This window comes from Sminthopsis crassicaudata, chromosome 1, assembly GCF_048593235.1.
Source record: "Sminthopsis crassicaudata isolate SCR6 chromosome 1, ASM4859323v1, whole genome shotgun sequence".
Lineage (NCBI taxonomy): Eukaryota > Metazoa > Chordata > Mammalia > Dasyuromorphia > Dasyuridae > Sminthopsis > Sminthopsis crassicaudata.
Window position 1 is genome coordinate 43,525,831 of NC_133617.1, and position 13,216 is coordinate 43,539,046.

General features: G+C 33.6%; 1 protein-coding gene across 5 annotated transcripts in view; it reads left to right on the top strand.

The window, feature by feature from the left end:
- The window catches only part of SFSWAP (splicing factor SWAP), a 110,631-nt gene that overhangs the window by 18,710 nt on the left and 78,705 nt on the right, over nucleotides 1-13,216 (top strand). For all 5 annotated transcript variants that reach the window (XM_074299739.1, XM_074299759.1, XM_074299749.1 and 2 more), the window contains one exon: nucleotides 665-800. In XM_074299739.1, the coding sequence (XP_074155840.1) occupies nucleotides 665-800 (136 nt within the window). The remainder of the gene's footprint in view (nucleotides 1-664; nucleotides 801-13,216) is intronic.

Below are 13,216 nucleotides of genomic sequence, written 5' to 3' on the forward strand. Positions count from 1 at the left end.
TGGCTAGAAAACAGGAGAATGTAGAAACATTGTTTTTTCTTTGTCTATGCTGTTCGCTACAGTCAAGAATTTGTTTCTTCTCCCCAATCCATGTCATAAAGAAGTCAGTGTAATTACCCTGCCCAAAATTCAGGTCAGGCAATCTGCCAACTATAATCTAAAAGAAACAGAAATTCATCATACATACTTAGGCATATAGTTTCTAGTAAGTCAGCATGGCAGATGCCCAGAGAATGAATAATCCTTATTCATCTTTTACTGATAATACTTTTGAAACTCAATAATTAGAATCCATAGTGATTGGGTTCCTTTAAATGGAAGTTTCAACCTGTTTTACTGTCAAGAATTTTATAAATGCTTATCTATCTCTTAAGTGATTATTAATAAATTTGGAGCCACTTTGGTATTAAATAAATTCTAACTCTAGATAATAACTTTTGTTCTTCTTAACTTGACTTGTTTTCCAAAAACATTTAGAAATTTTTGAGAGATGGGGAAGAATTTTCTCAAAGTCCTTAGAAGGAGCATAGTAATTGAAAGATTTTCTAAACTAGACATTGAAAAAGAGTTAAAGTTGTCATATTTAAAAGCTGAGAGGTTACATAATATTTTTAAAATATGTCTGAAAGTGGTAAATGTTCAATTATTGTCATTTTATCTGTAGCCTTTGAAAGTGGTGGATCCTGATCACCCTCTTGCAGCACTTGTTCGTAAAGCCCAAGCTGATAGTAATGCATCTACCCCTCAGACAGCAGATGGGGCAGCTGTGCAGGCGGGACAGGTGGAGTACACTTCAGATTGTAAGTATATTGCCATGAGGTTTTAAGGGCTATAATGATACTGTTGAACAAAATTTTAAAAATACTATCTGTTGGACTCTCAATAGACAGTGTACCATTCATTATACAAAGTATAGAATTAAGATAGTTATTTTCTCCCAAATTGCTGGGCTTAAATCATTTTTATTATTTCAAGATTATTGACTGGAGTTTTGAAATCCTTTAAAAAGTCTTTAAAAGGTACCTGTCCTAGAGATCTTGGTCTCTCCTTTTTTGGCTCATTTTATTTGGTAGTTAACTATCTAATGAAAGAGGACTTTTAGCAAAAGTCACTGGAAGTCATTTGTGCCATCTGCTTGGCATGGAAATCTGAAACTGAATGTGTAGTGCTGACATCTACAAGGCAAGATTCTTTTCAGCTGGAGATTAGGAAATCAACTTCACATAGTTAAATCTGATTCAGTGTGAAAGTGGCTGTTTATTTGAGACCAAGATAAGCTTTTACTGAAGAAGCCAACTAGACTGTCCTTAAGAATTCTTTTTTATTGGTGAAGAGCAGTGTAATATCATTTGGTTTTTAAATGATAAATTAGTATAGTTCTAGGAGTTTTAGATAACTGAAAAAATCATCTAGATATACAAAAACATTTAAATTTAACTTAAAGAATCAGGTAACATTTTTGAAAATACACACTTTGTAGTGTATCCCAAAACTATAGGACTGTTGATTAGTAGGAGAATTTGTATTCTGTCTTTATTCTCGCATCACTGGATTATACATTTCTAAATCCGGGGTTCTTGATGGATTGATCAGGAATATGGTATTAATTGCATTGTTAATTTACAGTGTTTCAGAAATGTGAAACTTTTAATTATGTCAAAGTGAAGCATGTAAAATTTTTTTCTTTGATTTCTTTGTTTCATCTTGATCCTATTAGGATAGAATGAAAGTAATAAAAGGTAGCATTTTATCTTTAAAATATTCTTACATCAATGAATTGTTGTGTGCAAAAAAATGAACATTTTAATGGTCAACAGATAAGAAATCCTTGAAAATTAATTGCACTGAAAATATAAAGTAATGAATTTTGTTCTTTCACTTGGGAGATTCCAAGTTTATAAACATGAGTGGTGGGTTTCATCTCAAAAAAAATGTCATGTATCTATTTTATACCACTTAGGTTTGTTTTATTGACATGCATAAATACTGAATTATTTCTATCTCAGTTATTTTGAAATCATCTTTGCACAATTCACTATATAAATGTAAAGCGATAATAATAGAGATTGTGATCAATGTTTGTCTCATGATTGTAAAAGATTCCCCATTGCATGATTTGGAAAATGGAATATAAGTACTAGGCTTTCATTTAATGGAAAGTTTAAAATCTTACAATACTGGAGCTAGAAGAGGAACTAGTAGAAAGGATCTGATTTATCCTTATTTTTCATGGAGGAAAATATAGAGCAGAGAAGTTAAAGGTCTTGCTTCAGTTTTCCCAAATACTTCACTGGTGTCACCCAATGAATTAGTGACAAGGGTGGCCTCAAACCTAATTTTCTAGACTCTCACTTCAATTCTCTTTTTACTTATTTTACTTTGAAGTTCATTGAGCATGACTCTGTCCTTATCCTGGTGAGAATTTACTACTGAAATATCTTTCAGAAAAAAACTATGCCAGCTCTCCCTGTCCAAAAATAGGGCATTTTGCTTTGGATGGGGTTAGGTGACCCATCATTGGCTGTTTTCAGTTGAATATAACATAGAAGGGGCTCTTTCTTCCTATCAGTTTGACTTCATCAGAGGTGTCAAATAATTGCAGCCTCAACTAAATGTAACTAAGAAATAATTTTTTGAAAGTTAAAACATTTTAAAACTAAGTAAGCATACAGCTGCAAAAGTCCTTGTGTATGATTTAGACCTCATTTCTATTTGTTTGATACTACTACTAGACTACTTAGCCTCCAGGACCTTTCCAGTTCTGAAATTCTGTTAGTCTAAGAATAAGACAACTTCTTTTTATATGGTATAAGCTTTCAACCAGTTTATAAATTTAAATTTTGCAAAAGTTGAGCTTCTCTTATCAGATTTGTTATATTGGGGACAAAGAGAATATTATGCTGTTTCTTAAGACAAAGACCTGAGGTATCTTGAGATTTGGGTAGATTATAGAGTAAGGAGGGCCCAGATGGTAAAGTGAATAAACCGTATCCACAAGTTTTATACAGATTTTTTTCTTCCTTTTTTATAGCCTATATTAAAGAATTGACTATTATCTTAATATAAAGATATAATATATTTTTTTAAACAAATGTACTAAAACTTACACATCCAGATGAGTTATCTTTTACAACAGTTCTCATAGGAAACCATTAGTTTTATGGCATTGAAATGTAATAATTTATACATGAGCACTTTTAGGTTTTACAAGATACTTGTCTAACAATAGCCTCTAAGGTATGAAAAATGCAGAATACAATATTTTTTCGACATGGAGACTGTTAGGTTAAGAATTTTGTAGATCTGATTTAGCCAGATTTTAGCAAATTATTTGATATTTTTTCATACTTTTTGTGTAGACACGATGGAGAGTACAAGCGGATTTGACACAAGTTAAATGACTGGATCTATAGATGAAGCACAAAATCTCAGGATTAAAGAGGACCAATGAGATCTCTTGATCCAGCCCATGTATAGTAGTAATCCTGTTCTAGGCCAAGGATGATCAAACTTGAAATCATGAACCAGATTAGCTCCTTTTTTTCCTGGAGCTGGGAAGAACTTTACATTTTTAATGTAAAATAATTGGATAGGTGGAAGAACTACCTACATGATGAGGCTAAAAATCCTATGAACTAGGAAATAAATATATTAAATTAAAAATAATAAAATTTTATTTTAAATGTAAAGAAGATAGGATTTTGGGGGTGGGGAAGGGTGGAGATTAAGTACTTGGGAAAGAGTCTCGGTCTCAGAAGGCAAAGAGACCAGTTTGTTTGGCCTGAGCAAAACTTCCTAACAATTAGGGCTTTCCCAAAACCGAATGAATTGCCTTAAAGATAATGTGTCTCTTCATAGACATACACACCAGACTCCCATTAGAAGCAAAAATAAGATGATCATTTTTAAGTATAAATTGAACTAAATGATCTCTGAGATCACTTCTGACTCTAAATTTTGTGACTATTTTCTAGTGAAGGCCGGCCTGAGGGATTAAGAAAATCTCTTCTGTGGCAGTGCTGACCAGGAGTTAAGGAATGGAGTGCTGGTATTAAGGAAGTTCACATTAGAGAGCTTCAATCTTTTCAATATAATAATAAGCCAGGCTTAGTTTAAAATAGTTATTTGTGTGCCACTTTAAAAATTTTCATAATATCTATTGGTAGTTAAGAAATCATAGCATTGGGACAGTTAGTCCTTATAATTTGTTTTAAATTCACTTTAAATATGTATTTTCTTGGGAAATGTTTTTTTGATGTCACTTCAGTGCTCTTCTTTGTAGGAAGATATTATTGTGTTCTTTGTGTGTTCTTTGAATGTACTTTAAACTTTCTTTCATGTCTGTCTCATTCCTTGAAAAATTTTAGCTTTCCCTAACAGTTTTAATTTTATTTTGCTAAGTTTGACCAAGTTGCCTGGTTGAATCAGATATGTACTAGTTACAAATTCCCACTGAAATCAAAGCATTTATTCAAAATTTGTCTTTTCTTCCCCATTCCCCCCAGTCATAAATAAGTAGTAGATAAAGCCATTTCTGATAGACTCTGAATGATGCTGTGTTTTTCTATCTTTCATGTTATTTCTAATATAACTTTTTTTAAAGCTCAAATAAGGTGGGTATATTGACTGTCTAAAATATTTTGAATAGGCCACTGCAAATTGGCAGCAAGCTAGTTTAGAAGTTTAAAAGTATAGATTAGGTTACATTTTAAAGACTTCATCTGGCTTTCAGTGATTCTCAACTACCCTGATATCAAAGCTGTATTCTCTGGTGATGTTATGTGGCTACAAATCCTAAAACACCACAATCCCAGAAGAAACAAAATTGGAGATGATTTAGCAGGCCATAGTAATAAATGTAGAGTGTAAATTAGGTGCTGCATATTGCCAACAAAGACTTAGGCTCAAGACTGTGATGTAACATATCCTAAAAGATATGCCTGACCAGAATAAGTGTGGTCTAGGGTGTGTAGAGAGGGTGAAGGATGAACAGTCTGAGTTTTCCTGGATGAGAAATTTTGCATAGGTGGAAGAACTACCTACATGATGAGGCTACAAATCCTATGAACAAGGAAATAAATAATTACATTTGGACTAGTAGAAATAAGTCTAAAATTGAATTATCTTAAAATGTCTCAGAGGAAGCTAATACACATTTATTGATAAGTTGGTGAAGGAAAGATTGATTTATTAATCAAGATTAAAACTTACTTATGAGAGTATAATGTATGAGATTATGGATTAGTTTCATTCAGATTTTCAAAGAATTCTGGAATTGATTTTTTTTGTGTTTTTTGGGTTTTTTTACATTTTGAACTCATGTTGAGACATTATCATAGGAAATGTTTACTCTTAGGTCTATTCTAGTGTTTTTTATTGCCAAGACCTTATTACACACTAGATCAGTTCTTCAGAGTTTCTGATTTACCTTTTTACACTTAAAGAAACAATAATAGTGTCATTTGAGAATGAAAACAGACATAATGTTATTGTTTTAAATGTTAATTTCAGTCATCACAAAGTCCTCCTATAAAACCTGCACTATAGTGTAAAAGTGACTGGCTACTTAAAGTATTGCCCATGAAGTACATGCTATAGTAGATTCTGCCAAGATAGAAAGACTTCAGGGATGGGCTTGAAGACAGATTGTTTCTTTCCACCAAAGTCTAGCCCAGTTGAGTTCAGAAAGTCTTATCACCAGGAGGCTGACCACCAGATGATGAAATTTTGCTCATTTAACTATCTGCCAAGGTAGGGGTAGTTACTGTAGTGTCTATAAAGTTGGATGGGAGAAAAAACTATGGCTTTACACTAACTTTTTACTGAAATAATAGGATTTTGGGGTTTTTTAAATAATTATTTTGAAATGAAATCCATAGATTTTACTGGATAGTGAATTTGTCTACAACACATAAAAAGTTAAGAACATCTGGCATAGGGCACAGTGAATTGTTACATAGGAAGGGGTGCTTAAAGTCATAGATTTCTGACTTACTGAACATATTTCTTTAGGTTATACATGATTGACTTTTCCACTTTGCTATATTGCATCTATTTCCTCATTATAATTACGTCTTTTCAGAAATATGTAGCATAGCATTCCCATGACCTATTTCTATGATTACTTCAGAATAAGTCATTTCAAACTTCACTTTTATCATTTAAGAGATGATGCTAATACCTTATTGCTTTACAGGGTAAATGAAATTCAGAAGAGATAATGTATGTAAAGCAGTGTGCAAACTTTAAAGCATTATATAAATGTTAGCTGTTTCTACTACCATTGCAGATATCATGACTACTATTCATTTGCTTCCCTTCCCAGCCACTTCAACTATTCTGCTAGTATCAACACCTTATTTCTTAAGTGATAAAGCAGAGAAACTGACAATGATCAAAGTAAAATATATGATATATTAGAAGTACAGTCCTTTTTTAAAAAAAGAAAAAATCATCTACCTAGACATTATCTTGTGAATGCCTGGCAGCAGAACAGTAAGTATGAGCAATTAGATGAGGGAAGTGGATAACAACTAGTTAAGTTGCTGTCCTGAGAACTGAATTTGGATTTCTAGAACAAGGTTTGTACTATAGGATTGGTGGACTTTGAAGCAGAGGTTGATAGTAGTAACAAGAACTGAAAAAATGCAATGGCTGCAGTCTTTAAAATCTAGTCAAAAAGGTTTTAAGTAAAAAAGGAACAGGAAGGGGAAATACTATCTTCAAATACCAGTCAAACTCTATACTGTTGAGAGATTGAGGGCAGCTAGGTGGCTCAGTGGATAGAGCACCAGCCCTGAATTCAGGAGGATCTGAGTTCAAATGTGGTCTCAGATACTTAACACTTCCTAGCCGTGTGACTCTGGACAAATAACTTAACCTCACTTGCCTCAGGAAAAAAAAAGAGAGAAAGAGACTGACCACAGTATAGGGAGGATAGCAGTACAGATATCCAGAAAGTCACAGGTGAAGAAATTCAAGAAAGAAACCAACTTTTCTACTTTCCCCCTCCCCACCCACCCCCAAAAAATCGTTGATCTCAGAAATCTAGAAAGAGATGCACATAATATAAACATAAGAAGGGGAACTAGCAATCCTGATACAGGGGGGCAAATTTGATATCACAACCTTGAGACCTGGTACAAAGAGAGCCATGTTTGGAATAAGACTCTGGAAGGAAAAACTTCATTCATAAGAAACAAAAAAGAATTTGAACTTTGCCAGTGTAGAGTATTTGTTCTTCATTATCCTCTCTCCCCTTTTTGCAATAAAACTCATGTAGAACTTTTTTTTTTTGCTAAGAAATAAATTGCCCTGTGCTAATTCCACACTCCTTACTATACTAATAAAAGGCAAATACCATTGAGCTACCAATTTCAGAAGCAATTTGTTAAGATTTAGATAGAAAATGTTATCATTGAAGAGACATTCTGTTTTGTTTTACTGCATTGAGTTAAAGGTTTAACAATATATATGTATTCGATGTTAAAAATCAATAGAACTAGGGGACAGCTAGGTGGCACAGTGGATAGAGCACCAGCCTTGAATTCAGGAGGACCCGAGTTCAGATGTGGTCTCAGACACTTAACAGTTCCTAGCTGTGTGACCCTGGGCAAGTCACTTAACCCCAAGCTCAGGGGGAAAAAAAATTCAATAGAATTAGAAATTGATGTGGTATGATTACCAAAGCATACTGTAAACTTCCTGTATAGAAAGAAGTAATAAAGTAGTAGTTAAGGAATTTGGGAAACATGAAAGGCTTGGATATAGGTGTGCTGGCTGCAATAGTATGGTATTTTAAATCCTTGCATCTATTGAAATTCCTCTGCTAAAAGCAGAGCAGTTCTTGACTCAATTATAAGGACGGAGGAATTAACAAAGGGAAGAAATTATATTCTAGGTCTGATCTTTTAGCAGCTAGAAAGAGTCTATTCCTTGCACAAGTGACTATAAAGGAAATGTTGAAGGAAAGTAACCATAGTTTCTAATAGAAATAAAGTGGGAAAGTTTGTCAGTCTTGCATGCATCCTAATGTGGAGAAAGCCAATTTTTAGGGGCTTAGGGAAAAGGAAATTAGGATTACATTTATTAAAATTCTGTGAGGTAGGTGGCTCAGTATATAGAGCACCAGCCCTGAAGTCAGGAGGACCTGAGTTCAAATTTGACCTCAGATACTTAACACTTCATGGTTCTATAACCCTGGGCAAGTCACTTAACCCCAATTGCCTCAACAGCAACAAAAAAAAAATCTACAAGGGGACTCATATGTACTGTTATATAAACATAAGCTGTTTATTGCAGCTCTTTTTGTGGTGGAAAAGAAGTAGAAATTGAGAGATTGCCTATACTTTAGGAAATGGATAAACAAGTTATTCTATGTGAATATGATGAAGTATTATGCTATAAGAAAGGAAGGAGGAAGAGAATAGCTTCAGAGAAGTCTGAAATTATGTGAACTGATGCAAAATGAAGTGAGCAGAACCAAGAAACTACAATATCAACTTTAAGGCTTTAACACAGTGTCCAAACACAATTCCAAAGAAATAACAATGAAATCTTTCAGATAGAGAAATCATGTCATATTTCCTTTCTTTTTTTTTTTTTTTTTTTTTTTTTCTTTTAGAACTAGGCTAATTTGGTCATTTCTTTTCATGACTATACATATTTATAATTGGATTTTATTTCCCAATAGGTGGCAAAGTTTTGGAACTGAAAATAAAATTGATTTTTTTTTTTGGGGGGGGGGGAGTTTTTTCTGTTTTGTTTTTTGTTTTTCTTTTTACTGAGGCAGTGGCTTGCCCAGGGTCACATCTCTAGGAAGTATTAAGTGTCTGAGAGCAGATTTGAACTCAGGTCTTCCTGAGCTGCGCCTAAAATTGATTTTTTTTTTAATCTACAAGGGAAATCCCAGAAAGGACAGTAAGCTTTTAAAAATGAAGTTCTGAAAAACCAAAGATAATCAATTCCATTGAGAAACAGATAAAGTTTTTTTTGTTTTTTTTCCCTGAGGCTGGGGTTAAGTGACTTGCCCAGGGTCACACAGCTAGGAATATTAAGTGTCTGAGACCAGATTTGAACTCAGGTCTTCCTGAATTCAAGGCTGGTGCTCTATCTATTGCACCACCTAGCCCCTAGATAAAATTTTGATAAATCAGTTTGGGTTCACAGAAAAACAACCAATTTGGTTTTTCTTTAAGACAAAAGAGTTAAAGACAATTGATAAAGTGAATATAGAAGTATGACAATGACTTTGAAAAAAATACTGTCATGGGATTGCCTATCATCTAGGGGAGAGGTAGGGAGGGGAAAATTTGGAAAAATGAATACAAGGGATAATGTTATTTTAAAAAATTTACTCATGCATATATATTGTCAAAAAATTTTATAATTATAAATTAATTTTAAAAAAATAAATTTTAAAAAGGAAGAAATACTGTCAGGAATATAAAAAGAGATTAGAAGTGCTTCATCTTTTTGTTCCAAGAACCTCTTTGGCAGGATTTAAGCTAGCCATTAAGCCTAGAAACCTTTTCTCAAAATGATTTTAAATGCATAAAACAAAATACATAAAATTATGAAGGCAAACCAATTATATTGAAATATAGTCATAATGTTTCTTTAAAAAAAAAAAGTTTGCGCACCAGATTAAGAACTCCCAGTTTAGAATGAACTGAGGCTGATGAGAAAAGTGAAAGAATAGAACACTGATTAGAATGAATTATAACTAACAGGAGAAAAAGGTGTTAAATTTTAGTTAACTAGCTTTGTTTTCGAAGGAAAGAATGATCTTTGGATTGGGGCAAATAAAACAAAAATGATTGATAGCTTGTTGATTTCCAAAAATAACCAAGAAGGTAGTTAGGGATCATTTAATGAAAGTTAGTGAACATTTATTAAAGGCCTACTGTGTGCCAGGCAATGTGCTGATTGCTGGGGTTATAAAAAAAAGGTCACAGTTTAATGGATGAGACAACATGCAAACAACTATAAAAGAGGCTAAACTGGAGATTGACAAAAAAGGCATGAAGATTAATGAGGACTGAGGAAGGCTTCTTAAAGTAACTGAGATTTGAAGGAAAACAATAGGCAGAAATGAGGAAGAAAAACATTTCAGGGCATGGGGTCAGCCTGTGAAAATGAAGATTTGAGAGAAAAACCTCGGGTCACTGAGAAGAGTATATAGACAGTTGTAACATGTAAGAAGACTGGAAATAAATGAAGACCATCAAAAGGATTTTTTTTGATCTTGGAGGATTTTAAAAACATGGCCTCCCAATGTTTTTATTTGTCAAAATTTTGTATCCTAATTTTTCATTTAGTCTTTTTCAATTTTAAGTTATCTGCAGATTTGATACATATCTTTATCTAAGTAATTGAAGAAATTACCAGGCCAAGCATGATCTCTTGAGGTTCTAGTCTACATATCTCCTACAAAGCTGACATGGAACTACTGATGATTTCATGGTATGTCCAGCCATTTTCATTAGTTTAAAATCAACACAACCACCAGCCATCTAGCCTACCCTTCTTCATCTTTTTCATACTAACCAAAAGGCTCCGGGAATAAGACGATGAAGATCTGGATTAGGTTCAGAAGGTGAATAGACAAGAATTAACAGTTGATTGGCTATGTCCTTACTAAGTTTAAATCATTTGATCTGGATGAAGTGCACCCAAAGATACTAAAAGAACTGGAAGTTGTGATTTCTGAGCTTTTCAGTGTTTTTAGAAAATTGTAAAATGTGGTACCTCAAAACTGAAGAAGGGCAAAAATAGTGCTTTTTAAAAGAGACGCAAATAACTTCAGCTTCACTGAAGTGTCAGCTTCCCTTTACTTCCTTTTTTGCCAATTGGCAAAGTGTTTATAAATTTTGGTTAGTATGAAGAAAAGTAGGCTAGATAGCTGGTGGTTGTGTTGATTTTGAACTAATAAAAATAGCTGGGCACACCATGAAGTCATTAGTAGTTCCATGTCAGCTTTGTAGGAGATGTATAGAATCAAGAGATCATGCTTGGCCTGGTGCTAGTTAGCATTTTCTTCAATTATTTGGATAAAGATATGTTTATCAAATTTGCAGATGACTTGAAATTGAAAAAAACTAAATAAAAAATTAGGATACAAAATTTTGGCAAATAAAAACATTGGGAGACCACCTGTTTCTTTAAATTGTAATAGAGATCAATCAAAATTTTTATCCTTGGATTCAGAAAAGGTTTTATAAGAACTGGAAGTGGCATGGCTAATTAGTGAACTGAAAAGGATCTGGGATAGGAATGGAAGCAAGGAAGGAAACTGAAAGCTTAATGTAAACAGTATAATATGATGTTTACCATTTTTTAACATATATTGGATTACTTGCCATCTAGGAGAGAAAGATGGGGGGAAGAGGGAGAAATTGGAACACGTTGCAAGGGTCAGTAGTGAAAAATTATCCTTGCATATGTTTTGAAAATACAATTTTTAAAAACTGTCATATGAGACTCAAGAAATCAAATTAAATAATGAGTGCCTTGTTAAGATAGGTGCAGCTTCCAGTATTACTAGAGCACCAAGCCTGGAATCAGAAAGGCCTCAGTTCAAAACCAGCCTTAGACATTCTAGCTATATACCCTGGGCAGATCACTTAAACTCCGTGTGCCCCGGTTTTCTCATCTCTAAAACGAAGATCCCCTACCTCCCAGAATTGTTGTGGGGACCAAATAAAATAATAATTGTAAAGCACTTAGCACATTCCCTTGCACATCCTGGGCCTTATATAATGGCTTCTTCTATAGTGTTGAATTCAGTTATGAACTGGTCCTCTTTTTGCCCCCACTCAGGGCGGGGAGTAAGGCTATTAATAAGGTAGAAAGTGTTTAGAGGAAGGACTGGAAAAATTCATGGTATTGAGTTCATTTCATGAGACTTGATTAAAAGAACTGGCATTGTTTAGCCAAGAGAAGAAAAGTATTTGGAGTCATTCACAGAAGAGTAATATACTCATTACACTAGGCCCCAGAGGGGAGAATGAGGTACATTTAGTAGAAGTTGCACCAAAGCAGATTTAGGCCTAATGTCATAAAATGGCTCTTAAAAAAAAAACTAGCCAAAGTGAAATCAACTGCTATTATATGTAGTACATTCTTCCTGGTCTGTAGATCTTCCAGCAAAGACTGCCACAGATGTTACAGGAAGGATTTTTATTCAGGTAAGGTCCTTCCAACTCTAACTTTTGTGGATCTTGGCATCTCCAAAATTATATAAGCCTCTGTATACATAAGAAACCTTATTTGGTAAGGCAAATTTTAGTTTCCTGAGAGTGTTTGGATGAAATCTATCAGAATTCTAGCATATCAAAAACTGAATTTGTAGTCAGAAGACTAGGGTTTAGCTCTCTACGGTGTATTAGGGATGTGACCTTATTTATTTTTTCTGTGATAAAAATGAAGAGGTTGGAGTAAATGTACTCTGAGGTCTCATAGCTTTTAAGTCTTTGATGCATTGCTCTATGACAGATGTAATGAAAAATTGAAAATATTCATTTCATGGAATGTACAAAACATTTTGACTACCTGCTGTCAGCATTCTATTTGAGTAACTTAACTAGAATTATAAAGTCCAGCATTCACAAAGTGCATTAGCTTAAATGTGCTTTATACACATTATCATTTTGGATTCCTCAACAATCCTGTGAGATAGGTTCTAATGTAATTATTATATCCATTTTTGCTGATGAGACACTGATATAGATAAAATGACTTGCTCATGGTCATGCAGTAAGTATTGAAGGTGATTGAACTTTGAGTTTTCTGGCTCCTATTCCAGCATTCTTATCTATTATACCTCATACACTTAAACCTTATCTTCACATGACAGTTCTTTCCATCCTGCTTTGTTATTATTTTGTAAAACCTGAGAGCTATGAAGAAAATACTACATAATAAAACTAGGACATTTTAAGGTCTATATTTTCAAATGGAAGTTTCATTGTTTAATGTGTCGATATAATTAATGCTTTAAAGAGAAAGAAAACTAATTTTAGATCAATTCTAATCCATTGATTGTAGTAGATAAAACTTTTTGTTATTCTGTAGGTTATCAGTGGTATAGCAACCAGACTAGCAAAGGTAGCAGTTTGGTTTTTTTCTTTCTTCATTCTGTTTTGATGGCTACCACTATCTCAGTGGCCTAATGACTTTTTTTTTGACTCAATGTCCTCAGCTTTCCAGTTTTGTG